General features: G+C 51.3%; 1 protein-coding gene across 1 annotated transcript in view; it reads right to left on the minus strand.

Moving 5' to 3' along the window:
- Positions 1-24,117, minus strand: part of MGAT5B (alpha-1,6-mannosylglycoprotein 6-beta-N-acetylglucosaminyltransferase B) — a 58,792-nt gene that overhangs the window by 19,770 nt on the left and 14,905 nt on the right. The window contains exons 3-8 of the mRNA XM_065852373.2: positions 17,313-17,457; positions 9,933-10,045; positions 8,844-8,917; positions 7,217-7,387; positions 6,213-6,377; positions 5,433-5,602 (exon numbers count right to left, since the gene is read on the minus strand). Coding sequence (XP_065708445.1) covers positions 5,433-5,602; positions 6,213-6,377; positions 7,217-7,387; positions 8,844-8,917; positions 9,933-10,045; positions 17,313-17,457 — 838 coding nt within the window. The remainder of the gene's footprint in view (positions 1-5,432; positions 5,603-6,212; positions 6,378-7,216; positions 7,388-8,843; positions 8,918-9,932; positions 10,046-17,312; positions 17,458-24,117) is intronic.

A 24,117-nucleotide genomic window follows, 5' to 3' on the forward strand; every position in this document is an offset into this window, starting at 1 on the left:
AGTGGCTCTGGGCCCCCCCAGGGAGGATCAACCCTATATATATCACCCAGCGATTAATAAGTTTATAGAATCATAGAATCATTTTGGTTGAAAAAACCTTTACATGACAAAGCAGAAGTTTTTGCAATGGCAAAAAAGCCAGCAAGCGAGTCGTCATTTGGCTACAAAATGAACACATTTCACGAAGGAGCACAATTTAACAGCTCGGTAATTCCTGCTAATTCATGCACTTTCCTCTCCTACAATATGAAGCCCTCAACAGTGGAAGAAATCCCTCCTCGCCCGGGCAGGACGGCTCATCCCCGCTCCCCACGTGTGCTGCCAGCAAAGCTCCGATCCACGTCCTCGGAGGCACCGAGGAGCTGCTGTAATTAAAGAGAGCAGTTTTTACAGGCTCACTGCGATGTACCCAGCTTTTAATTGCAGAGCTACACAGTGTCAGCTCTGCAAGCAGCTGTACCCGGCTGGAGGGGAGGAAGAAGAGGGAAGGTGATGGGATCCACTGACAGAGTCAGACCTGGGAGAAGAATAGGAGAGTGCCAGAGCAAATGGCTCTTTCTGGCTGGAAATTCAGTAAATAATGAACAAATTTCCCGGGAGAAGGAAATAGATACTTGGGGTCCTCTGGGGAGCAGCATGAGCTGAGCACACGCATGCTTGTGACACTTGAGCAGACCCTCAGACAGACAGGCTGTCCCCTGCTGTCCCAACTGCTCCAAGTAAAGTGGCAGTTTTAGCCAAATCTTCATGGATATTCACTACAGCAAAGCTGATTTCCACCGACTAACACCCCGGACCTCTGCCTAACCCATCACCTATGATATGTCTGCTGGAGATGTGTCCCAATTAAACTATGAGCTGGAGAATCCAATAAAGTTATGTGTCCAGCATAACCCCTTGGTTAAGGCTATATCACCTCCATCTTTGCAAGAGTTGCAGTGGTCGAGTACCCATGATCGGGAGCATCATTTTCAGCTCCTACCGAGACCTGTCGCCAAACATCCAGCCTTTCCCAAGCCAGCAGCATCCCACACGTAACTGTGTCCCAGCACAAACATCAAAGCTTGGGCAGAAAAAGAACAACCTGGTTACTCCAACAGAAACTCTCGGTCTCAAGTAACGGGATCATCTGATGCCGCATTAAAGGTTGAGGTTTCCTCCCCACCAGCGTGGAGCTGATAAATCCCACAGCCATGTCATGTAGCTCCATCCTGACCATACACGACTGGCCACTTCTGGCCATTTCCAAAAGCAATTCCTGGCTCGCCCGAGCAGTTCAGGACTGTATTTGCCAGCTGGCGAGGGAAGGTGAAGCCTGGAGCCTGGGCATTGCATGGGTTTTCATGTGAACAGATGCAAGACAGAAAGACGGCTTTTATCTGCCAGAAAATAATTAGAAGTGCCTTCATCTGGACATCATGTTTCCATTTGAACGGCCCTTTTTGCAGCCTGAATGCACCTCAGTGACTGCGGAAAGCACAGGAAAATCGCAGTTATAATTAAGTATGTGCCAGGCAATGAGAGGAAAGTGGCGCCAACGGGAGCGGAGCCCCGTCCCACTGTGGTGCTGGTCCCATCACAGCCCACCCACAACATCCCGGCACCCAGAGAGAAGCTCAAACCACACGTCAAGCACGGCTACCACTCAGCAGGGAACAGGCTGCCAGCACGGGATACAAGGACGTGCTTAAAATTAAGTGCCTTGCCAGGACTGGTTTTAAGAGTCCAGAACTTGACACCGGAGCAATTAAGCTCCGAGAACACTTTGTAAAGCCCTGACCCCACGAGGCATCAAATCCTGTTTTCTTCGACTTTCTGTCCTGCCTTATGAGCAGTTCATTTCAAGGGGGCCATTGCAAAAAGCACCTCTCAGCATCGCAGAGATCAATAGCCCCCATTGCTCCAGCATCGCAGACTCATGTCCCTCAGCCCCACAAAAGCAGCTGGAGATGTCGACAGGACCATTCCTGTGACCTAAGGACAGGGGTAGGAGCTAAGGGTCCCCACAGCCCCCATTGTGTCCCTTCTCTTGGGGGAAAAGACTGAGCCCATCCTTCCCCACCTGCCCCCAGGGTTCTGGAGGAACAGGCTCAGCTTCTTGCAGCTTTTGCAACCATCACTCCAAATATGCCGCTTGTGATTTTCCAACATCTACTTCATATTTTCCAACATCTGCCTCATTAAAAACCCAGCTCAGGTATTTCAGGCACTCCTCCACTACCAAGCAACACACACATACACACACCAGCCTCAATTCTCACTTCTCTGAAAGCACATTTTGGCTGCCAGTGCAGCACAAAGGGTTTGCAGAAAAAATCATGGAATCACAGAATCATTTTGGTTGGAAGAGACCATCAAGATCATCGAGTCCAACCATTAACCCAACCCTGGCGCTAACCCATGTCCCTGAGAACCTCATCTCTGTGTCCATTCAACCCCTCCAGGGATGGTGACTCCAGCACTGCCCTGGGCAGCCTGTTCCAATGCCCCACAGCCCTTTGGGGAAGAAATTGTTCCCAAGATCCAATCTAAACCTCCCCTGGCATAACCTGAGGCCATTTCTTTTCAACCTATAATGTGTTACTTGGGAGAAGAGACTGACCTCCCCCTCGCTACAACCTCCTACAACCCTGATCCCCAGTATTTCAGACCCAATCCTGACCACCGCCTCCAGGCACTGCTGCATTGCAATCGATACAGATGCTAATAATGAACAGCTCTCAGATAACTACCTAACTACCAGCTGAAGTGTACGCAGGCAAACCTTCCAGTGATCCCTTGCCAATGATCAATACGTGTAGAAAAATCAGCTCAGAAATTTGAAGAGACGGAAAAGAACAAACCAAAAGAGAAATTATTCCATGCTGAATAATTTATGGGCACTGGCCTTTGCTCCGTGAAAGCTGTGTTGGGTGGGAGCAGCTACAGCTTTGAGTTGTGAAAGGAGCAGGGGGTGCCAAAGAAGAATAAACAAGAAGTGGACTCAACTTTTAAAAAAATAGTCTCAAACTCGCCCCGAGGCTGGTGCCTGTCCTGCTGCAAGCTCATCACAGATACCCAGTTCCCAGCGGAGCAAAGCTTTGCTGCTTCAGGAGGTTGCACAGGGGTAAGAAATCAGAGCATTTGGGCTGAGTCTCCCACAGTGACACAGCTTTATCTTTGTCCCTTCCTGCAGCCGAGCCCCAGCCCCTCACGCATCCCCCTCCCCGCTGCGTACCAGCCCCTGCCCAAAGCTGCAGCTGCAGGTAAAGTCCCCACTAGACTTTAATGAAGTACCAGAGATCGACTATAAGCACAACTCAGGATTAATTACACGTGTTCTGCTAAGCCTTCCGCTCACTCGCGGTCACACAAAGGCTTATCTCAGCTCTCCTCAGAGCCACCGCTGATGCTGAACCGGCCCTACAGCATTATCGAGAGATCAGAAAGCATGGAGCAGGATCGTTGGCATGGCTCAGTCCTCCCCTTGGCAGAAACTCTGCTCTCCGACACCTGTGTTAACCCATCTCTGCATTAACCCACCTCTTGCTGGGCTGCAGGAGGGTCCCAGCCAGCACTGGGCTCGGTCTCCAAAGGGACAGAGGGTACCCAGCTACAGCCCCAGGTCCTGCCTCCACTCACCCCAACCCCACCATGGGGGTGGATCCACGACGTGGGTGTCCAGCGTTTAAAATGTCCTCAAAGCCAGGCATAGGACACACGCTCGGGGAGGTGGGGACAGTTTCTATCGCTGGGACAGGGACGAGCGTCAGACATGCGGTCCCAGCCCAGCTCGCCTGCTCCCCATCCCAGCCACAAAGAGGAAGAGACGGAGCTGCCACTCCCAGACTTCCCAGGGGACATGTCCAAATCCACATCCAAGAGGTGGTCTCCTCATTGCCAACTGATGTGGAAGCTCCTGCGCTTCTGAGAAAGGCAAATTCCTACAGGCACAGCTCAGAGCTCTCCAGAGCCACTCACAAAGGGAAACAGATGCTCCAAAACCCCCTGCAAGACTCAGCCGGCTCCTTCCCCTCATTAAACGACCACTGTGTGAGGCTCTTCATTACAAGGCACAAACAAGAGCCACACAACACCACCACCACAGCCCTCCCAGCCATTAACTTCTTTCATCCTTGAGCACACGGGTATCATTCAGCACGTCAGTTTAGCTCAGCGCGCCACGCAGAGATCGCCGTGGTGCATGCCCGCCTCTTGGAGAAGCTGCTGCCTTTTGCATTAGGACCAGGATTATTTTTTTGAGTTAATTAGTTGGGAGCTAATTCCGTTCATTAATTCTGAATGCCGCAGGGGCTGGGTTGGGGTTTTTTTGTTGTTTTTCTTTTTCTTTTTTTTTTTTTTTTCCCCAGGATTGTTATTTATTTTCACTCCCCTTTCAGCACGGCTCATTATGCAGCCGATGCTGGCTTAGCATCACCCAAAACCTCCCCAGTCCCTGCGGCAGCTTCAGGCTTTTCTTGATTTATAACCCACCCTAATTTGCATTTTCCTTGGCACTTGCCCTCCACTTGAGATGTCTCACAAGAGGTGAGGAAACTTTGCGAGGTTACATATGGCAGCAGCATCTGCCCGGTGATGAAAGAACTGCATCAACAGAGAGGAGCGCGGCACATGGTTCTCTCCTACTTTCTCCATCTAATATCGGTCCCTCTTGGACACAGGGTGCTGTTTGCACACTTCCACCCTGCATCACCCCATATCCCATGGCAGAAAACACCCATCCCTCTGCGAAGAGCCCCAGAGGCAGTAAATTCCCCCGCAGGTCCCCAGGTGACCACCAGCCCCTTCTGAGGATGGACTCCTTGGTGGCTGCCACCCCCATGCAAGGGATGCAGTTATTTTTGGCAGCTGCCCAGCTGAGCAGGAAGGGAAGGAGAGAAGGAAGGAAGGGAGCACAGTCGCTGCTTAAATAGCACCAGCAAAGCCATGAGGGCTGAGCACAGCCGGACACGGTGGGAAGAGCCAGCGACCTGCAACGACACCTGCATCCTGCAGCCACATGGCCAGCAGCCCTGCAGAGAGCATCCCTGGGGAACAGAGGGGTAAACCAGAGCCTTTCCCACACCCAACCCTCGGCAGGCATCAGGAGACACGGGGACACTGTGTGCTGACAGTATGGGACTAAATGCTGCTCAGAGCTGGTGCCAGGACCACAGGGTAGAGTCCTGCCCCTGGCATCTCCACATCAGTCCCATGCAAAGCCTTAGTTTGCACTGGTCCTTCCCACTACCCCGTGATGTGAAAGGGTTGGGATCAATCCCAGTCGTGACACCGGTGGTCTGCACCTACCCAACACAGCCTGAGATGCTGGTGGGGGGAAAAGCCACCCCCAAGCCTCTGCAGACCTTGTGCTTTCACACAAAACCCACACATGTGCTGGGGGGCAGATCCTCTTGGGAGGGGCTGTGCACCCATAGCACCGCAGCACCCACCTCTGCAGCTCCTTCAGCGAGACGGTGACCCTCAGGCTGTGTCCCAGGAGGAAAAGGGTGGCCAGGATGTCAGCCCACTGCACCATCTCGCCCAGCGGTCCCCCCTTCAGCACCCGCGGGCTGAAAACGTCCCCCGACTCCTCTGTCAGGAAGCCGATGTGGATCAGGATCTGGAGAGACAAGGAGAGGGGTGGTGCTGGGGAAAAGGGACAAGTTGGGTTTTCCAGCCCAAAATGACTTATGGTCCCTGATTCCTCCAGCTCCTTTTGCATGGGAAATCAGTCAGGTGTAAAGACAAGTGATCTATGTCCAATCAGCAAAGACCTGATAGAGTTTAACAGCTCCCAGCAACTGGTGGTCTATATCCTGGGCCCTGGTTTATGTTCCCAAGGTACATCACAGTCCGTCCCACAGACCAGAGCTGCATCTCCCAGGCAGAGCACCACAAAAACACTAACAGGACGGCCAGCAACCTCAGCACCTCTGCAGAGGGGATGTCCCAAACTCCCTGCCTGCTGCTGATGGCTGCCTACTGGTTGGGCATCATCTCCCACCCACCAGGACCCATCACCAAAATTCACCCCATCGTTCAGCATCACCAGCCCTGCAACATCCCAAATGCACAGTCGCACCCACGGACACTGCAGATCCACATGCTCCCGTAAATTAATTTTCCTCCCAGCACGCTGACATCCCAGCTGTCTCCTCTCCCTGTGTCCCCACGGGCTCAACTTTTCCATCACCCCATCGTGATTCCCACTCTGTGCAATTTACTCATACGTGTTTTTGGTCCCTTTGCCGGCCCTTCAGCTTCTGCTCGAGCTGCCGAGCCGCCCGCAGCCACTGCTGGGCCAAGTGCCGGATCCTCTTCTTCATGAAGCTGAGGGACTCCTTGCCTGTGCCGATGAGCTCCAGGAGGTGAGCCAGGTCATTCCGGAAAGCTGCCTAGGAAAGGAGCAGGCTCTGCAGTTTGAGTGTAGGGAAAAGTAGCTGTGAGAGGAGCCCCTGGGCTGCCACAGGGGCTGGTGGAGGTTTGGCCATTGTGGCTGAGGTGCTGCGGGTCCCTCCTCAATGGATAGTTTCCCCTGGTGCCACCAGACCTGACGCTAGAGCTCCTCCACTTAATGTATCAAATCCCAGGGGCCCCATTGCACCAAGAGCACCTTGTGACATCCTCGATTCCTCAGGAGAGGAAAGACCTGGACCTGTTGGAGGAGGTCCAGAGGCCACCAAGATGATCAGAGGGCTGGAACGGCTCTGCTGGGAGGGCAGGCTGAGAGAGCTGGGGGTTCAGCCTGGAGAAGGGAAGCTCCAGGGAGACCTTACTGCAGCCTTTCAGTACTTGAAGGGGACTGATAAGAAACATGTGGACAGACTTCAGGAGGGCCTGTAGCAATAGGACAAGAGGTGATGGTTTTCAACTAAAGGAGGGGAGACTTGGACTAGATATAAGGAATATATTTTTTTATCCTGAGGGTGGTGAGAGCCTGTCCCAGGTTGGCCAGAGAGGTGGTGGATGAACCATCCCTGGAGACATCCCAGGCCAGGCTGGACGGGGCTCTGAGCAACCTGAGCTGGTGAAGATGTCCCTGCTCATGGCAGGGGTAGCACTGGATGAGCTTTGAACACCCTTGCCAACTCAAACTATCCTATGATTCTATGAAGACCCACACACAGCATCCTGGTCCTGCTGACACCGTTGGCTCTGGGAACATTTATTTCCAGCAGCCTTGAAGCCACCAAATACCCCAGATCCCCCAGGACACGGGCTGCCCCCACCTTACCTGCACCCGCGGCAGCGGTGGGGGGGAAGGCAGAGCCGCCGTCCGGTTTCGCCAGGGCAGGGGAGGGCAGAACCACTCAACTTCGCTGAGGTAGATGAGGAATGAACACTCAGTGCCATCCACGCCGAAAAACGCATAGCAGGGGTCGGAGGTCCACCTGGCCCTCATCCACTGCAAGAGGGCAAAGAAACATAGCGGGCTGGACAGGAAATGGCAGCCCTGCGAGCTGCTCCTGCAATGGGCAACCTCTGTTCTCCTTCACCCTTCTCAAGCTGGGAGCTAGAAATAACAGGCAGGGTGGATAATGGGCTGCAAACCAGGGTGCACCCAGTACCGGTGCTGATGTTTGCCTGCCTGGTGGCTCTGGGGCACACAGGGCAGAGGAAGAGCCAGGAGGGTTTGCTGGTGGCTCCCTGGTTTTCTAGCACCAGTAAAACGTGCATGCCCTGAAGGCCAAAGCCATTAATCCTCAGGAAATGATATGCCACAGGGTTTTCTTCTCCTTTGTTTTGCTGGGGAACAAGCCGAGTTGCAGATCCCATTGCCTCCGGCACAGCGGGGCAAGGAGATACATCCACCCGCAGTCTCCGAGGATGATTTCACACGGCAGAGAATAACCAGCAACTGGAGCAGCGATTTATCATTCCCCACAACGGTTCTCACCAGCCTCTTCCTAACTCAGCTACAAAAACAAATCTACTCGGGAGACAGGTCGCTGCACCCAATATGTAAAACGCAGCAACCACGGGGACAGGAGATCGAATTACAGCCTTCCACAATTAAATCACATTCCGAATTTGCTCAGATTGTGGAAGGAAAGGATGCCTAGCACCAGGAGAAGAGGAAAATACAGCCTCCCTCAGTATCATTTTAATACACCCTTCAACATCTTCTCAGGGAGTCTCAGCCCTGCAGAAGCCTGAGTTTGAAGCAGGAGGCTGGGAAAGGGGAGGGAAGAGGGAGATGCTTTTAATTAGCTGATGTAAATATGCTCTCCGACAAAGTAATCGTGCTCTGGGCCAAATGCCAGGCTGCACTCAGGTGTAAAGAGCAGGCTGGGTCAGGCAGGACATCCGACTGGAGACGGAGGTCCTGGACACCCTAATGAGATGCTCTTCTGTGCCAACACTGACATTATTCCCTAGACACCAGCTAACGTTCCAGATGTTTAAAGAGGATGCGACAGCGATTTCTCCTCACCGCGCTTCTGTCGTTAAACACAGAAACTGCAGGCAGGGAGGGCTGGTCTCACAGAGCTGATTCTGCTGCTGCCTGCACACCTCTGGGTACCACAGCTTCAGGGATTCATACAACTGAAGTTGAAGGCATATGTCTTATTATCAAGGGACAACAGTTGAATTCATATAGCAAAGGCACCAGAGGAGGTCAGACACCTCCCCTGTGTTTTCTCCTCACAGCACAGCCGTGCTCAGCTTTCCACATCTTCGGCTCTGCTCCTCCTCCTGCAACAGGCTGCACCTTTTTAAAGCAAACAGTTTTATTCTGGAAAGCGTCCTTCTCCCCACTGCCCTTCCCAGTTTAACTCCCAGGGTCGTTGCTCTGTGCCTTTCTTGGCAGCTTCCAGCCCAGGTCTAGACCCTCTCCCAGGCTGGAAACCCTGACTCACCTCCACTTTGCCAGCACAGTCAGGGTACTTGGGGTCCCTGGGCACCTCACACTGGTCCCTCCTGCCGTCCACCACTGCAAAAAGACAATTTGGGCATGGGGAGAGCTGGGATGTGCTGGCAGAGCAGCTAGAAATGCTGGGAAGGGATGGGGATAGGGTGGGGATGGGATGGAGTGGAGCTGGATGCAATGGGATGGAGCTGTGAGACCCCAAGCACACACATGGACAACACAGCTGGGCCAGGAGACAGCCCCATCCCACTTGATGGAACAGGGCACCAAGACGTGAAGCATCTTACCCAAGGTCAGGTAGGAAACAGAGGAAACCCTCCAGCCCTACTTCAACACCGAGAGCACGTTCCCCTTTCCTAAATCTCAGCAGGTCTTTTTATAGCACCTGCCTGCTGCACTCAGCCTGCTCCAGACCCCAGGCCCCATCTATCCATGCTCCTGTTAATCATCCGTAAGCAGGCTGCAGTGTCTAAGGAAGCACTTGACAGCCTTTACGCCATAAACTTGCAATAAAAATTCTCCTGCTGAGCTGTGGAGACTCAGCCTCCGGGGTCAGCCCTGGAATAAGGCACAAAAGTGGTTAAAAAGGTAAAAGCATCTTTTCTTCCTCTGTGGTTGGATTAATAAAAGGCACCGTCCCTCCTATAAGCCCTGTTTGCCTATAACTGAAAAGCATGAGGTGGGAAAGGCAACGGATGCATTTTCTGCTTGTTGATGCCAACCCAGATCCCAGAAACCAAGCAGCCATGTGGAGAAACATCTGGAGAGCCCAGCTGCCCCCCAGCACTGCCAGTGGGATGGGAACATCTCTCCCGGTGCTGGATCCCAGCCCCTGGGCTTCGCATCCAAACCGCCACATTTTTCCCTCCAGGTGTTTGTGCTGGCACCGCTTCTCATCTTTAATCCTGCATTTAATTCTGTGGCATTTCTTTCTGACAGAAATTCAGATTTGTCACCGTTCCTCTCCCTGGCAGGCTTGAGTAACCACATTTTTCATGGTGGGCTTGGCTGGATCTCCCTATTGCAACTGCAAAACACGCAGGAGGTTGGGAGCATGGGAACCCCTGGGGACACTCACCTTTTCCGTTCAGGAGGCTGTTTCGGAGAATCTGATCGACTTTTATTGCAATGTCTGAGACATTCTGAGCTATAGCTTGGATCCTCTCCATCAACCCAGCTGCTGGCTGGAACCTGGGGAAAAAAATACATAAATAGACCTTGAAAACTTGATGTCTCCCAGAGGTGACACCCAGGGGTGCTCATAGCAAACATGCTGTCCTTGGAAGCTGCCAGTAGGTTGAATTTAGCTCCAGGATGCAACATGGGAACCCCTGGTCCAGTGTTTTCTGGGCAAAGAGGTCATTGCCTTCCAAGAGGTATGATTAAAAATGTATGTAAATCGGTATTCTGCCATTTTTCACAGTGTGCTGATAAACACGGATACACCTGTGCATTCTACATGGGGAAATATTAAATAGGCTGGAAAAAAATGGGTTGTCTTATTTCAGATGTGCTATGTTTGAAAATCCTCTGCTGTGATTATTGGCCTTGTGGTGCACGAAGGGAGCCATGCTGGGAAAAAAGGAGAATAAGAATAAAAATACAGAGAAAGGAAGGCAAAACCAGAGGAGGGCTGAGGAAGCTTGTGGGCCTGAAGCAGAGTGCAGAAGGATGCAAAACATGCACCAGAGATTGATGCGAGCGGATTTCCAGGTCCCCCGGCGAGGGCTGTGTGGGGATAGAGCGCTGGGGTTGAGGCTTGAGATCAGATTCCACCGGTGTGAATAGCTGCATATTAATAGAATTAAACCTTGCAATCAATACCATCCTGGGTAAACAGCACCATTAAACTCATCTACATAACACACTGTGCAGACACGAGTGCTGTAAAGACACTGGGTGTCAATTAAACCCTGGTGTAATACATAAAAGGGTGAGAGAACTCAATCCATCAGCAGCGGTGCCCTCCACCTCCAGCACCTCGCCTGCCATTCCCGCTGCCAACAACAACTACGTCTCGACAAGCACGGTTATTGCTGTAAATAATTTCCCCTTCTGCAGCATCTGGGTCATAAGTTTTTCCTCCTGCTGCTGCTGAGATCATTATAATACAAGGAAATGTCATAAGCAGTGAGTAAAAGCAAAAGGGGCTACCTTGAATATTCTTGGCACAAAAAATATGTGCTGATGTCAGGTCCTTCTGGGTGAAGTTTTATGCTTGTTCTCCAGCAGATCAGTGAACACGAAGGCTGGGATTTAAAGTACCTCTGTCCTCAAGGCTAAAAAAATCCTGGTTTTATGAACCGATAGTGCTTCGGTTGTTGATTTAAAGTCCATTCGCTAGCAGTGAGCAGCCCACATTTTTCCTTCTGGTGTGGTTTATGACCATCCATACTCGACCTGCATACCTCCACAGGGAGCCACATATCTGCGGCTTTTAAGAAATAATAATTAAATGCAGAGGACACCATTGCCCCCAAGTAACTTCCAACCTTTTGCAGAGAATAAACCCCAGGTCTCCTGCCAGCTCCTGTCACCGCTGCAGCAGGGAGGCTGCTCATGAGATCTGGTAAAATATGGGCACAAAAATAACCTGTGATGAGCAATGCTTGAGAGCATGGCTCTGAGAAGACAACATGCTCCTTTGCTGAGGGCTCTACAGCTCAGTCAGCCCTTAAAACCCTCAGACCTCCCCATTTCTGCAAGCCCTTTTCCACCGGTGATCAGCTGTCAGACCATGCAGGTGATGCACATGTGCTCAGTAAACAGGGAAAAGCTGGGATGGGCAGCTTAGGAGCAAAATATCCCAAGGATGCCATGAATTTAGAGCCAGCGAGCCCAGGTTCCTGCTCCAACAACAGGAGAGGAATCTGAGGTTGGTGGAGACCTCCTCAGGTTTCTCCACCACTCATGGAAAGGAGAAAGGATGAGCAGAGCAGTGGCAGCCCTGCTCCCGTGCTTCAGAGCACCAAATCAGCCCACAACTCAACTCCTGCCTCGTCTCAGAATCTATGCCAACTCTCACTCGGGTCAGAACCAGCTCCCAAAACACTCAAGGAATTATATGAAACCCAAAAGTCAACAGCAACCTTGGTCCCCATCTCCTCTCTGATGCCCTCCAGAACTCAGCTCACCCAGGGTTGAGCACCCACAAACAAATTTAAACAAAAATCAGCATAATTATCCTAAATAAACAGCTTTCTTCTTCTTCCAGGCCCAGTCCAACAGCCAGTCTAAGTTGCACCGGAGCTCCAGCCTCAGTTTCCACTGGGTGATGGGTCTGGCGTCTATGTCAGCTCATCCAGCTCTGGGAAGCTACAGCTGCACCCCAAACACGAAGATTTCAGCTCAGAGCCCTTTGATGTAATCAAATGCTCGATCACCACACTCAGGCAGCACTTCCAGTTCTCGCAAACACGACAGCCACATCACACGGGCTCCATGGGACTTTCCCCAAAACACAGAAAGTTACTGAGAAGTGACACAAAAAATGTCCATGGTGGTTCTTGATATATATTAGGAAAACAGAAAAATGGTAGAAAACGTCCTTCCGAAAAAGCAACCCATCTTAAAACTCCCACCACCTGGATGCTCATCACCCTTATTTGTCAAACTAGTTTTCTCCAAATCCTCATGACGTTGAGGAAGGGATTTCATGCTCAGGCTGGAGAGAGAGAACTGATGGGCTTTGGTGTTGGCACTAACACGAGCAGCATCAAGTCACCTGCCTCGGTGTTTCTATTTGCTGGACAGCAAGGCTATCACTTGAGCAGCAAATTTCGTTTAACGTATTAAAGAGAGGGCAAGAAGGTTAAGCATAAGTTACACCACCTATCATTACAGTGATTTGTCACCTGGGCAGGGGACAAGAAAATAAGACATTTAAAGCAAAACCTGAAATGCAAAAAGGTTTCCTGTAGCTCGTCAGAATTTGATGCTTTATTCTTAGCAACTGGAGGCAGTGGACAGGACAAGGTAAGCGGTCTTTTCTGCTCGGTGACAGCGAAGCAGAAGGGGAATGTCCCACCATGTGTCCCCATCCAGCCGGGACACCAGCACAGTCCCTGCCAGCCCCGTGGGACAATGAACTCGCTTCCAGCGCTACACAGGGAGCAGCAATGGGCTTTTTTTCCCCTTGCTGGTTTTTAAATTTTTCTATAGTGACAATATAAATGCCATCAAAATGCACTGGGGCCGTGCCAGCTATTGAAACTATAGTAAATTACTATGGGTTTTCTAGAACAAATTTTTCCCTGGGACCTTAAAACCGTTTACTACAGCAAATACAGTACTTTTACTTCTAACCATCAATATTGATTTCATCTTTATTATTTTCAGATTTATGTTTCCCCATGTTGATTAAGATTCAGATCACAATGTGCCTTATAATGCACTGTATACAGTATTCATCTAGTTTCAAAAACTGCTATTAAGATGTATCTTTCCCCACTGGCAGATCAGTTGCCGTACAATATAGCCAAAGGTTGAGTTTTCCTTTACTTTTTCATGCATTAATTTGGTTCCCTTCACTTTGCCTCTCGTCCCCAACCCTGCAGCAGCAGCTCCAATTCACCCTGCTTATCCCTTTACAAGGCAGTGTATTTTTATTGCCTTTTATAAAAGTGGCATTATGAAAAGATGAATCGCTTTCTATTTGTGTGTTGTCTTCATAATACAAGCCTTAAACATATTTGCTTGTTCATCCAATATTTCTTCCTATTAACTGGTGAAAACAGTGACTTTGGGAAGACCAATACAGAGAAAAGCAGATGTTTTGAAGATAACACATCAACAAATGCAACATTTGCACGGAGCAGTTTACCACAGGATTCCAACTTGCTCATTACAGTGTCTGCACTCTTGTTTGCCTCTTTAAAGGTCTTTTTTTTTGGCCCAAAGACCCAAGATAGAGCAGAAAGGAGCTGGGAAGGGTGTCTAGGAGCTGGGGCTGATGCTGGGCTCTGGGGACATAAATCACCCCCCAAACTTCCAGCCCCAGAACAGCCTCACTCTCCAGGACAGGAAACCAAAATCCCAGAGGATAATCCTTCCTGGCAATGGGAAAAGGGCCTTTCCCATCCTCCTGGCTGCTGCTGCAGCTTCTGATGTGCTGCCCATTAAAACAGCTGAGGTATCTCCTGCAGAAATGAACCGGGGGACATCTCCAGCGGGTCACCCCGTGGGCTCAGGCTCCTCTCACCAGCCACCCACCCTGGTGGGACGAGCTTGGAGTCACACAACAGCCAGTGGGGAACAAGCCGAGGAAAGCCAAGGATAACTAAAAAAGGTGAATTAAATCTCTGAAAAGATGGAACAATTAAGAACTTTGCTCCTCTGGTGTAAAAGAATCTGGGTAAACTACATTGAAGCTGGAGGCATCTCCTCCCCTGGCCCTGATGGGGACTCCAGAAGTGAGGAATCCTCAGCAACCCCCTGCGCTGTGCCCATCCCCTATAATCTAATGCTAAAAGCACCCACAACCAGGCTGGAAACATCCTCAGCAGCTGGCAAGAAACAACTTGCTGCCTCTGCCGGGATGAAACAGGTTGTGGAGCCGGTGAGGAAGGATACGAAGGCTCCTGCCAGCTGCATCCCCGATGCTGCCCCCATGGCCAAGCTCTACTTGGCAAAACAACCACCCAGCAAAGCACACAGCGGCTTCGCGTGCCAGGGCTGGATCACAGGATGGGTCTTACCTTCCCCGTGGGCTGCTTCTGTGTTCTGCCCACCCCAGATGGCTTTCACAGCACGTAGCACCAGCCTCACCTCACAGACGGCCCCGCTGAGCCCCACAGCACACCAAGGAGATGGGGAGAGGACACACGGAGGGGTCCGAGACCGCTAAGGGGACCGTGGCATCTGGCAGTGATTTCACTAAAGGCAGCTTATCAGCAGCGACAATTCAGGAATTAATAGAGCCAGGCTGGCAGGATGCAGGAACATCACCCATTTAGTGTCATATTGTGAGACTTTTAATTACCAGGGGAATATGGAGTCATGTAATGATTACAAGAACAAATACTTAAAGTGTGTGGAAATTAACTGAGCCTTGGCAGTAATTAAGCTTGAAGATTAATCAGTCGTTAGCAAGTAACACCCTTTGCAGGCTCACCACTGTGTGGGGAAGTGGGACGACTGGGGATGCCAGCGCTGTAGACCCCAGTTGTCCCCATTGTCACCTCCTTGTAGGCATGGGGCGCACTGGGGACAGCTCTGTCCCTGGAGAAGGGCTCCTCTGAGCCCCAGCACTGTTGGGTTATGGTTCTGGTTTGGCTCAGCCACTCCAGCCCCCCTCCCTCCCTCCGTCCCAAGCGCTTTCCAACCGGGGACCAACACTTCCACTGCAAACTAATATTTCCCTTGCCCAGTAAATAGCTCTCCAGGAAGCCTCTATAAGTACTTCTAATTTCCTTCCCCTCTGATGATTTATGAGGGTTGCATTCAATTAACAGCAGTATTGATTTCTCTGCAGCTGACTGGCAGGCTGCTCGACTTCACCTCTTCATCTGGGCTCTGCAAACCCAAGCCCTCCTGATTTCGTCGGAGATCCAGTGTTAAGCAGCAAAGCACTTTGTAAAAACAAGAATTAATCCACTTTTGCGCAGGTGGAATTGTAAAACCCACGCTTGTGGCTTTGCTGAGCAGGGAAGGAGACGAAGGCGGCCGCCGTGCTAACCAGAGACGCTTTAAAGAATAAAATCCCTTTGAAATTAGCATCCTTTAATTGTATTATCTCTCACTGACAGCTTCAAGTCAGTCACTGGTGATCAAAGAGACAGAGAAAAGGAGGGAAAGTGGAAACAAGCCCTTGGTGAAGTCCCAGAATCCTAATAACGAACAAGAGCAGGGTGTTCCCATGGCCACGGGGCTGATCTGGGTTCAGGAGCCACTGCTCAGTCCTGCTGTGACTGATGGTGCCGGTTCTGCATTGGCACAGGGAGTCTGCAGCCCGTTACCCCGCAAGGGACAGGGACCTCAGCACACCTGTCCCCAGCTCTGCGGGGTCTCAGCCCAGGTTTTGCACCAGCCGCTATTCTATTACAGCAACGGGCATGGTGAAGGGGCTGGAGCACAAGTGTGATGGGGAGCGGCTGAGGGAACGGGGGGGTTCAGCATGGAGTTTATCTCTTGGCCACTGGTGAACAGAAATTACCATCACCTGAAATTACTGGTTGTTTTAACACAAGATTGGCCAAGAAAAATCATCAAATGTGAGCCATCGCCTTCAAGTTGCTGGCTGCAATAGTCCTGTCCATTCCTCCCTGGGATCACTGGTGTTCTCCTGTTGTGCCTGGGTACCAGCCAGCCTCCTAACAACAAAATCCCCAGCACCTGCCATTATGAAGGTAAATTATATTTTTCAGTGGTTGAAATTATGTTACTTAAAAGGCAAGACCATGCACTCCGAGACTGCCTGTGCAGCTTTAATTCATGTGGGCAGGCAGTACGGCACAGCACAGCCTTTAATTACAGGCTCTCTTACTTCGTTTTCCATTATAGGCGCAAAAGAGACTCGTAAGGGAAACGAAGGAGAGAAATGGAAATGATGATGGAAACAGGGCAGCACAGGAACCATCGCTGGCCGTTGAGCAGGGCCAGGGGAGCTGCTGGGATGCACCAGCCCCTGTGACATGGCACAGGGCAGAGCAGCCCAGTGCATGTCACATCCCTGTCACCTCTTGCATGTCACCTGCGATTCCATCTAAGCAAAACCTACATTTGCACCTGTTGCACATTGCAAAGTTTGTCCCAAGTGCTGCCCCTCCACATTCAACTCACTTCAGTTACCACTTTTTCAGACCTTGGCCTGACAGACAAATTAGTATTAATAAATGTTTAAAGTCTCTCAAAGCAAAGGGAAAGGTCTCTTTAGCAAAGCAGCATGTCATGATGGGAAGATCTGACAGCATCTCTCAAGGTGCTGGCTGGGACAGATGCGGTGTGTGCTGGGACCTCAGCTTCCTCCTCTTTCATTTTAAGCTTTGCTGACTCCAAAGTTGAACACATCAGCCCCAGATTTCAAACAACAATCACTTCCACAGCTACCTGAGGAATACGGGCACTAAGGAACCAACGAGAACTTTCTCTGGGATTTACCGGCAGCAGGAGCACAGCCCATGCACCAGGTACTGCTCCAGTCTTCAGTGAGTCCCACCACAGCACAGCAGTGCAGGGACACCCTCCCACTCTGCAACACTAGCAGCTGGGACAGATGCTACAGATAACTCCAAAAATCACAGTAATTTCAGAAAGCCCAGAAGAAAAGGGTTCTAGAAATGGCAAACAACAAGACTGCAAAAGATCTGCCCAAGACCCATGCCCTGGTGGGCTCCACTATCCCCACGCAGCAGCTCAGCCCAACATCACAGGGCACACAGGGGTTTTTTACTCCTGCAAAATCCCCAAGCCTGGTGCTGCTCCCCAGGGTCTGCATGGGGCATCAGCGCAGACAACTGACCTGTCCAGAGGGAATCGTGCTTCATCCCCTTTGTGGAAGTCAGTGCTGTTCTCTAGCCTGGCCAGGATGTCCATCCTCTTCATCAGCATCTCCAGCATGTCGCTCATCCGCCGCAGCACCCCTCGGGACTCCAGCGCACCCATCACTGCAGGCACACAAAGAATAAGGGAGACACGATGATAGGACAGGAAATCCTCCTCCCCATGGCTCCAGCTCCAAAGCTGCCTCTGGTCCTGCACTTCCCAACCCCATCAATGGGCTTAGAGGCACATGGACCATCTCAGTGCTCCACTGGCCCCAGATATCCCCTCCCTGGTTTGCCAACAGACCCACAGCCCCAGACACACTGTCCTGCCTAAGCATGAACTAAATCCTCAGTATATGGGCCCCTCATGACAAGAAACCCCTTGAGGTGCTGGAGCAAGTTGAAAGAAGGGAACGGAGCTGGTGAGGGGCTGGGGCACAAGTGTGATGGGAGCGGCTGAGGGACCTGGGGGGTTCAGCTGGAGAACAGGAGCTGAGGGGAGACCTTCTGATCTCTGAACTGCCTGAAAGGAGCTTGGAGCCAGGGGGGGTCGGGCTCTGCTCCCCAGGAACAAGCGCCAGGAGCAGAAGAAATGGCCTCAAGTTGCGCCAGGGGAGGTTGAGGTTGGATCTTGGGAACAATTTCTTCCCAAAAGGGGTGGTTGGGCATTGGAACAGGCTGCCCAGGGCAGTGCTGGAGTCACCATCCCTGGAGGGGTTGAACAGAGATGAGGTTCTCAGGGACATGGGACAATGCCAGGGGTGGGTTAACGGTTGGACTCTATGATCTTGGGGGTCTCTTCCAGCCAAAACGATTCTGTGATTCTAATCCTTGCTTGTGCCCAAACCCAGTTGTGCTGCTGCAGCTCCCGATAACCAGCGGTGACACCAACCGTGGATCCAGCCTCCTCACCTGCATTAACTGCTCTCCAGGCATTAACTCCTGACTTGTTCACTTGACCCAGCCTGTCCCGAGTGCTTACAGGAAACCAACTCCATTCTCAAACACAAACCAAGCAGCTTTTCAGTTTGCACTTCTATTTTTCACTCTCCAAGACCCACCTAGCCCAGCATCCTGCCTTTGACAGCAGCCTACAGGGGATTCTTAAGGAAAAGAACAGGAAACAGAGCAAATAGGTGGTCCTCCCCCAAAACAGCCTCCCAGCAGCACTGGATTTTCCTGTTGTAGAGAAGAATTTCTTCTCTATTCAAATCTGCTACAGGGTGGGTGCTCCAGCACTAGAAATAGCTCTGTCTCAAGTGCTGCATCTCAGCAACACCCCCCAGCAGGGAAGACCCCAATTCCCAGCCCCATTTATCGCTGTGCTTCCTATGGGCTTGCACGGCACCAATCCACCACTGGGATGAAAGCGCCGGGGGAAACATGAGTTCCCGGTTCCCAGTTTGATCGGCTGTCTAGCGACAGGCAGCCCTGAGCCCGAAGCCAAGGAACAGAAAATAAAGCTCCTGTTTCATCTCAGCACAGCTCATTTCATGTTAGTAATAACTTAATCAGTGCATAATCCCCTGAACTTCTCCCGTTTAGCTTATCTCCGCCGTTCCACTCATACATACTTTTTCGAGAAGCAGCACATATTTCATTTATGGAGCAGCAGGAGCCAGGCGCAGGGAAGGCGAGGAGCTGCCAGACACTCCAGGTGGCTACCGGGACACACAGACATCTCCTGCATCTCCAAACAGATGCAAAACTGGGTCTTGCAAAGCCAGAAGGAGTCTGTGCTGGTGCATTCCCTGGGTCCCTCAACCCAGCGGTGTGATGCAGTGGGGCATCCCAACAGTATCACATGCTGTCAGACACACGGCACGGGAACACACGGTTACAAGCCAACCCTTAACCTCCCGAGAAGCTGACACCAGGCCAGCCAGACCTCACCAAGGGACGTCTTCCACCCTTGGCTTAGATTATCCACAACACATTATTTTTCCTGACACTATCTATGAAAACGGAAGAAAAACTGAGAGAAAAAGCAATTCCTCAAGGAAAAAAAACAAAAAAAAATCTCATTCATAGGGATTGAAACCAAATGCTCCCTGTAGTCCCATGGCAAAAACTCGGTGGCTTCTGATCAAATCAGTGGGTGCCCAAGGTCCTGTGCAGCCCCAGACCCCCATGGATGGGTCTGGGATCACTGGAGACACCTTTGCCCATCCCACCAGGAAGGTCTCGCAGGCCCCTGGGGGATACATGAGCCATGGCCTGTCCCATGAAAGGGCAGAAGTGCTAACGAACTTGCAATTAAGAGATGCTATGGGGGGAAGAAAGTGGAAACCTGGACCCTGGTTTGTACAGGAGCCTCCCCAAACACAGCTCAACAAACTGGGCAAAGACACGGCCAATGAAAATAGAAAAGCTCTGAGATAGGCTTCACTCAGAAAACCCACATTAGTTATTTCCCCAGGGGCTTTCCGTCCCAGGACTGAGCCCGCCCCGGTGACCCCCCCGCCACGCTGGGCTGTGTTCAGGGCTCACAGCCCCCAAGACCCTTCACCCACCTGCCCTGGGCAGTGTCCAGGACCAACCACTCCCCAAGTGGGGATTTCTGCTCAGGATTTGCTCCTGCCACAACATCCCAGCACTGCCAGTGGGTCAGAGCTTAGACCTTGAACTCAGTTTTTGAGCCAGACGGAGACTGTGCATCCTCCTTGCGTGCTCCTGTGCCAGCGATGGAGGCTGGAGGACAAGAAAAGGACCCAGTTCAACTCCTACAGCTGCTTAAACCACAACCACCACATTTCCATGGATGGAGTGGTACCCTTGATCGAAGAATTTGTGACCCAGTTCGTTTTAGGGGGGTCAGGTCCTGCTGGTTCACTGGGAAGATGCAGAGATCGCGTCTGGGAATGCCATGGAGATGATTTGAGAGCCGCTGCTGCCTTTGCCACTCGGGGCTGGGCTGTCACCCCAATTTGTAGCCAGGCTGCCGTTGGTTAATTACGAAGGCCTGTTTAGTGGTGTAGCTCATTTGAAATTTAAATGGCTGCTCGCAAAGCCTGGACAGAGAAACAGCTCTGGCCCCTGATTAAAACCCAGACACACGTACGGAGCTTGTCCCCACAGAGGAGACCTGTGAAAAGCCCTTTCCCTCAGCTCAGGATGGGTCCATGAGCCCCTCCAGCTCTGCTAAGTGGGATGAGGGAAACTGAGGCACGGAGCTACATAGGGCTCACGTTTTCAACAGGCAGCAGTGAGACGATGTCCCTGCCAAGCACCCACGGGTGCCTCGTACTGCATCCCAGGGATCACCCCGTGCTCAAGCAGGAGATGGAGATTTCCACCTGCTCAGGCTGCATCCACAGCCCTGCAATCCAGCTGAGGATGTTGCTCTGAGCCCCCACCCACATCCCAGCCCTGTCCCAAATCGCTAGGGAGGGACAAGGATATTCCCACTGAGGGATCATCCCATTTCCCCCTGGATCCCAGAGGAGGCAGCACAGGCAGAGCCGTGACCCCCAGCCCCGCAGCTGAGCCCCCAGCACCGGCCCGGATTTCCCCTCGTCTTGCTGCCACCAGCCAATTCCCCAGCTGGTTTCAAGCAATTCCAAGATGCTTTTCAACAGTAAAGCTCTGAGCTTTGCTGTCAACAGCGAGTGGAGATACTCCTTCTCCAATAAAGAAATAAAAAAACACCCCAAATCCTAAGTAAAAATAGTAATAAAATAAAATCTCAGCTTTCTCTGGGTTATCTTTTTGGGCACCCTGCCAGAAAGCAGAGCTGTCACAGCAAACATCTCCCTCCTGCCTTCCCCTGTCTCTTTGAGATGAAGTCGAAGCCCTTCCTCATCAACACCTCTCTTTTTCTGTTCTTGGTCTTTTTGTTGTTGTTGTTCCAGAAGCCTAAGCAGGCTAACAAGAACAATTTGACATTTTTTGGCAATGATTATTACATCTCTTGGAAAGTGTGCTTCATTAAAACCAAAAGAAAAGGAGGAAAAGTGCTGAAGCGACTCTTTTAAAAAATGCAAGAGCCGGGATTAATTTGTTAACGTGAAGCGGAGCCCCAGACACCCGCCGAACGGCTGCTGGGCTGCCTGGAGCCTGTGCCAGCCATGGGGGGTCTGGGTACCCCCTTAACCCAGCAATGAGGATCTTCAAGAGACGGGATAAACCCAAACCCAACTTCATAGCTTGAAAAGCCAGCAAAATAGTCCTGCAAGACGGCTTTTCTTTAAAAGCAAGCAAGCTGCTAATTACAAAAGAGAAATATTCTAATTACCCTTGATAATCAGCAATGATGGGAGAGAAAACACAAGTAAAACTGCTCAACAGATTAATTGGAGTTTGCTAAAGGATGACAGGTTTTTGACGGTTTTCCTGAGTGGCAGCCGCTCTTTAAAGGCAATCACTGAACCTGACAGGGGTTTTCATAGCAGCACTAGGAAATAATGATTGCAATCAATCATATCTTACTGGATTTCATGAGACATGCTGGTAAACACAGCAGAGGGAGGAGAATTATTTATGGTGCTTCAGAAGAGCATACAGCTAAGTAATTGGATGAAATCAGGGAAAAAAAAAGCAAGCATCCCCTAAGGGTGATGTCTAGTGGAAGAAGAAATAGTTTATCTGCAAAACCAGTGGAACAGTCAACAGCCAATATGGTCAAATTTGGATGAGTCGAAAGCCCAGGGAACTCACTGATGATACACTTATCTTTAAAACATGTTATTGGAGTCAGCACATCCCTGGGCAGATGTCCCACCCCATGCCACCACCTGCCACCGACACTTCTGGGAACAGAAGGCAGGGCAGGGCTGAGTTCTGCATGTGCACAGCTGGAACAAGGGTGAAGGTCAACGCCAGATGCCTTGTGGTGACCATACAGGAGTGGAGAGCAGCTGAGAAAACAGCATTTCATGGAGCATCTCCAGCATGGCCACGGTGCAGGGGACTCCTTGACAGGCACCCCAGTGCGGGACTGGGACCAGTGCAGGTGACGTGAAGTGGTGCTGGCAAAGCCCAGGTTGTGTCACGGGGAAAGGAGCAGATGGGAAGAAGTTTCCTTGCTCACACATTGTGTTTTGGGATGCTGAGCATCCTCCCCACGCCGCCCCAACATTGCTCATGCTGGGAGCCACCTCCACCCAGCACTTCACACAAATGGAACATGCAGGATGTCACCCTGTCACACAGGTTTATGTGGGGCTCTTGGATGCCTGGGCTGAGGTTTTCAAAAGGAGATAAAACCCGTCAAGAGAAAAAAAAAAATAGCATTTTGGTGGCATGTTCCCTCTAGGCATTTGGAGCGATTCAGACCTCCTACTCTGCGTAGGTGCTGGACCCCAATGGCAGCTCCCTGTCCCTGTCACTTGGTCCCATCTGGCTTGGGGCGGTCTCATGCTGCCCAATGGCAGCTCCCTGTCCCTGTCACTTGGTCTCATCTGGCTCAGGGCGGGTCTCACGCTGTCCAGCATCAGTTTCATGCCAAGAAGACGCAGAAAGAGAAACATGTAGGGAAGATGGTGTTCGAGCTGCACGCTGCTGCTCCCTTCAAACCATCCCTTGTGTTTTCCTCCAAATGGGTGCAGGACCCTGGTGCTGACTCACGAGTGCGGGGGTGGCACCCCCACCTCCATAGTGAGCTTTTCCACCCAAAAAACAGCCCAGTTTCAAGGGCAGCAAAAGCCTCCCCTACCTGGCGGTGACACAAGCCCATCGCTGACCATACTGGGGGGAGACAAAGGTGCAACCTCGACCCACATGTCCACAGACCAGCGTGAATGGTGCCAAAACATCCTCCTGACATTTAAAATGCAATTCCATAATATATTGCCACTGTTCATAACATGGCTGATTTGTTGTTGATTTTTTCCCCTCCTTTTCTCAGACATAAGTCATATCCCTGCCTGGCTGTCTTGTAACAGCTGAACGCTCCAGTACAAGCAGGGAATTTGCTCAGAGATGGTGAGATATTACTTACATCCATTGAAAATACCAGCTGAATTAATTTCAATCTAAAGCATCATTTGCTTTGCTTTGTTTTTCCCCTTTAAAGGACAACTCCAGGCTACTTAAACCCCTCAAAAGGACAATGCACTCTTGAAGGATTTCTTGGAGAAGGAACCGGAGGATCCCCAACGTGGTGGGTGCACCAAGTCTGTTGTTACCTCCAACAAACCCACCCACCTTTGCTAGTAAACTACTATGGATTTATTGTTTTAAGTTACACAGAGAAAATATGGATCTGCTACTGCTCCAATGCAAAAAGCATGAGGAGGCACACAGGGAGCTGTCACACCAGCAGTAATTTGGACCTGAAGATGCCCACAAAGGAGTTTGGGGGCTGCCAGGGAGACAGATGCTTCTGTATGGCCCCAGCTGCACCATCGATCTGCTGCTGAGCCGCTGGAAACGGTCGGCAATGAAGTGGTTCCCTGGTAATCAGCCAAATTAAGCAGCCTTAAGTCACCAGCTGGTAGAGTAGATTATGTCCTGCCTGCCTGCTATCATCTACCCCCTGGATTTATCCATCCCCTCGTCCACTGCTGTGCAATCAGCAGCAAATGTGCAGCCTCGGGGATGTTTTCACTCCCTCTCACGGCATCCCTGAGCAGGCAGAGCCCATCAGGCTCCGCTGTTCCCCGCACAGCCGGCTCCGGCACCGCGGGGCTGGCAGCCCTGTGCCACCACCCAGCCAGGCAGGAGCCACCTCAGGGCTCTGCTAAAGCAGCCGTGCGATAGCAGCAATCGCAACCCTGCCACGGGCTCGAGAGACCCCCTGGCTTTCCTACAGCTCCCCGCATGCCCATGGTGCCTGGGGTG

Source organism: Patagioenas fasciata, chromosome 18 (genome assembly GCF_037038585.1).
Source record: "Patagioenas fasciata isolate bPatFas1 chromosome 18, bPatFas1.hap1, whole genome shotgun sequence".
Lineage (NCBI taxonomy): Eukaryota > Metazoa > Chordata > Aves > Columbiformes > Columbidae > Patagioenas > Patagioenas fasciata.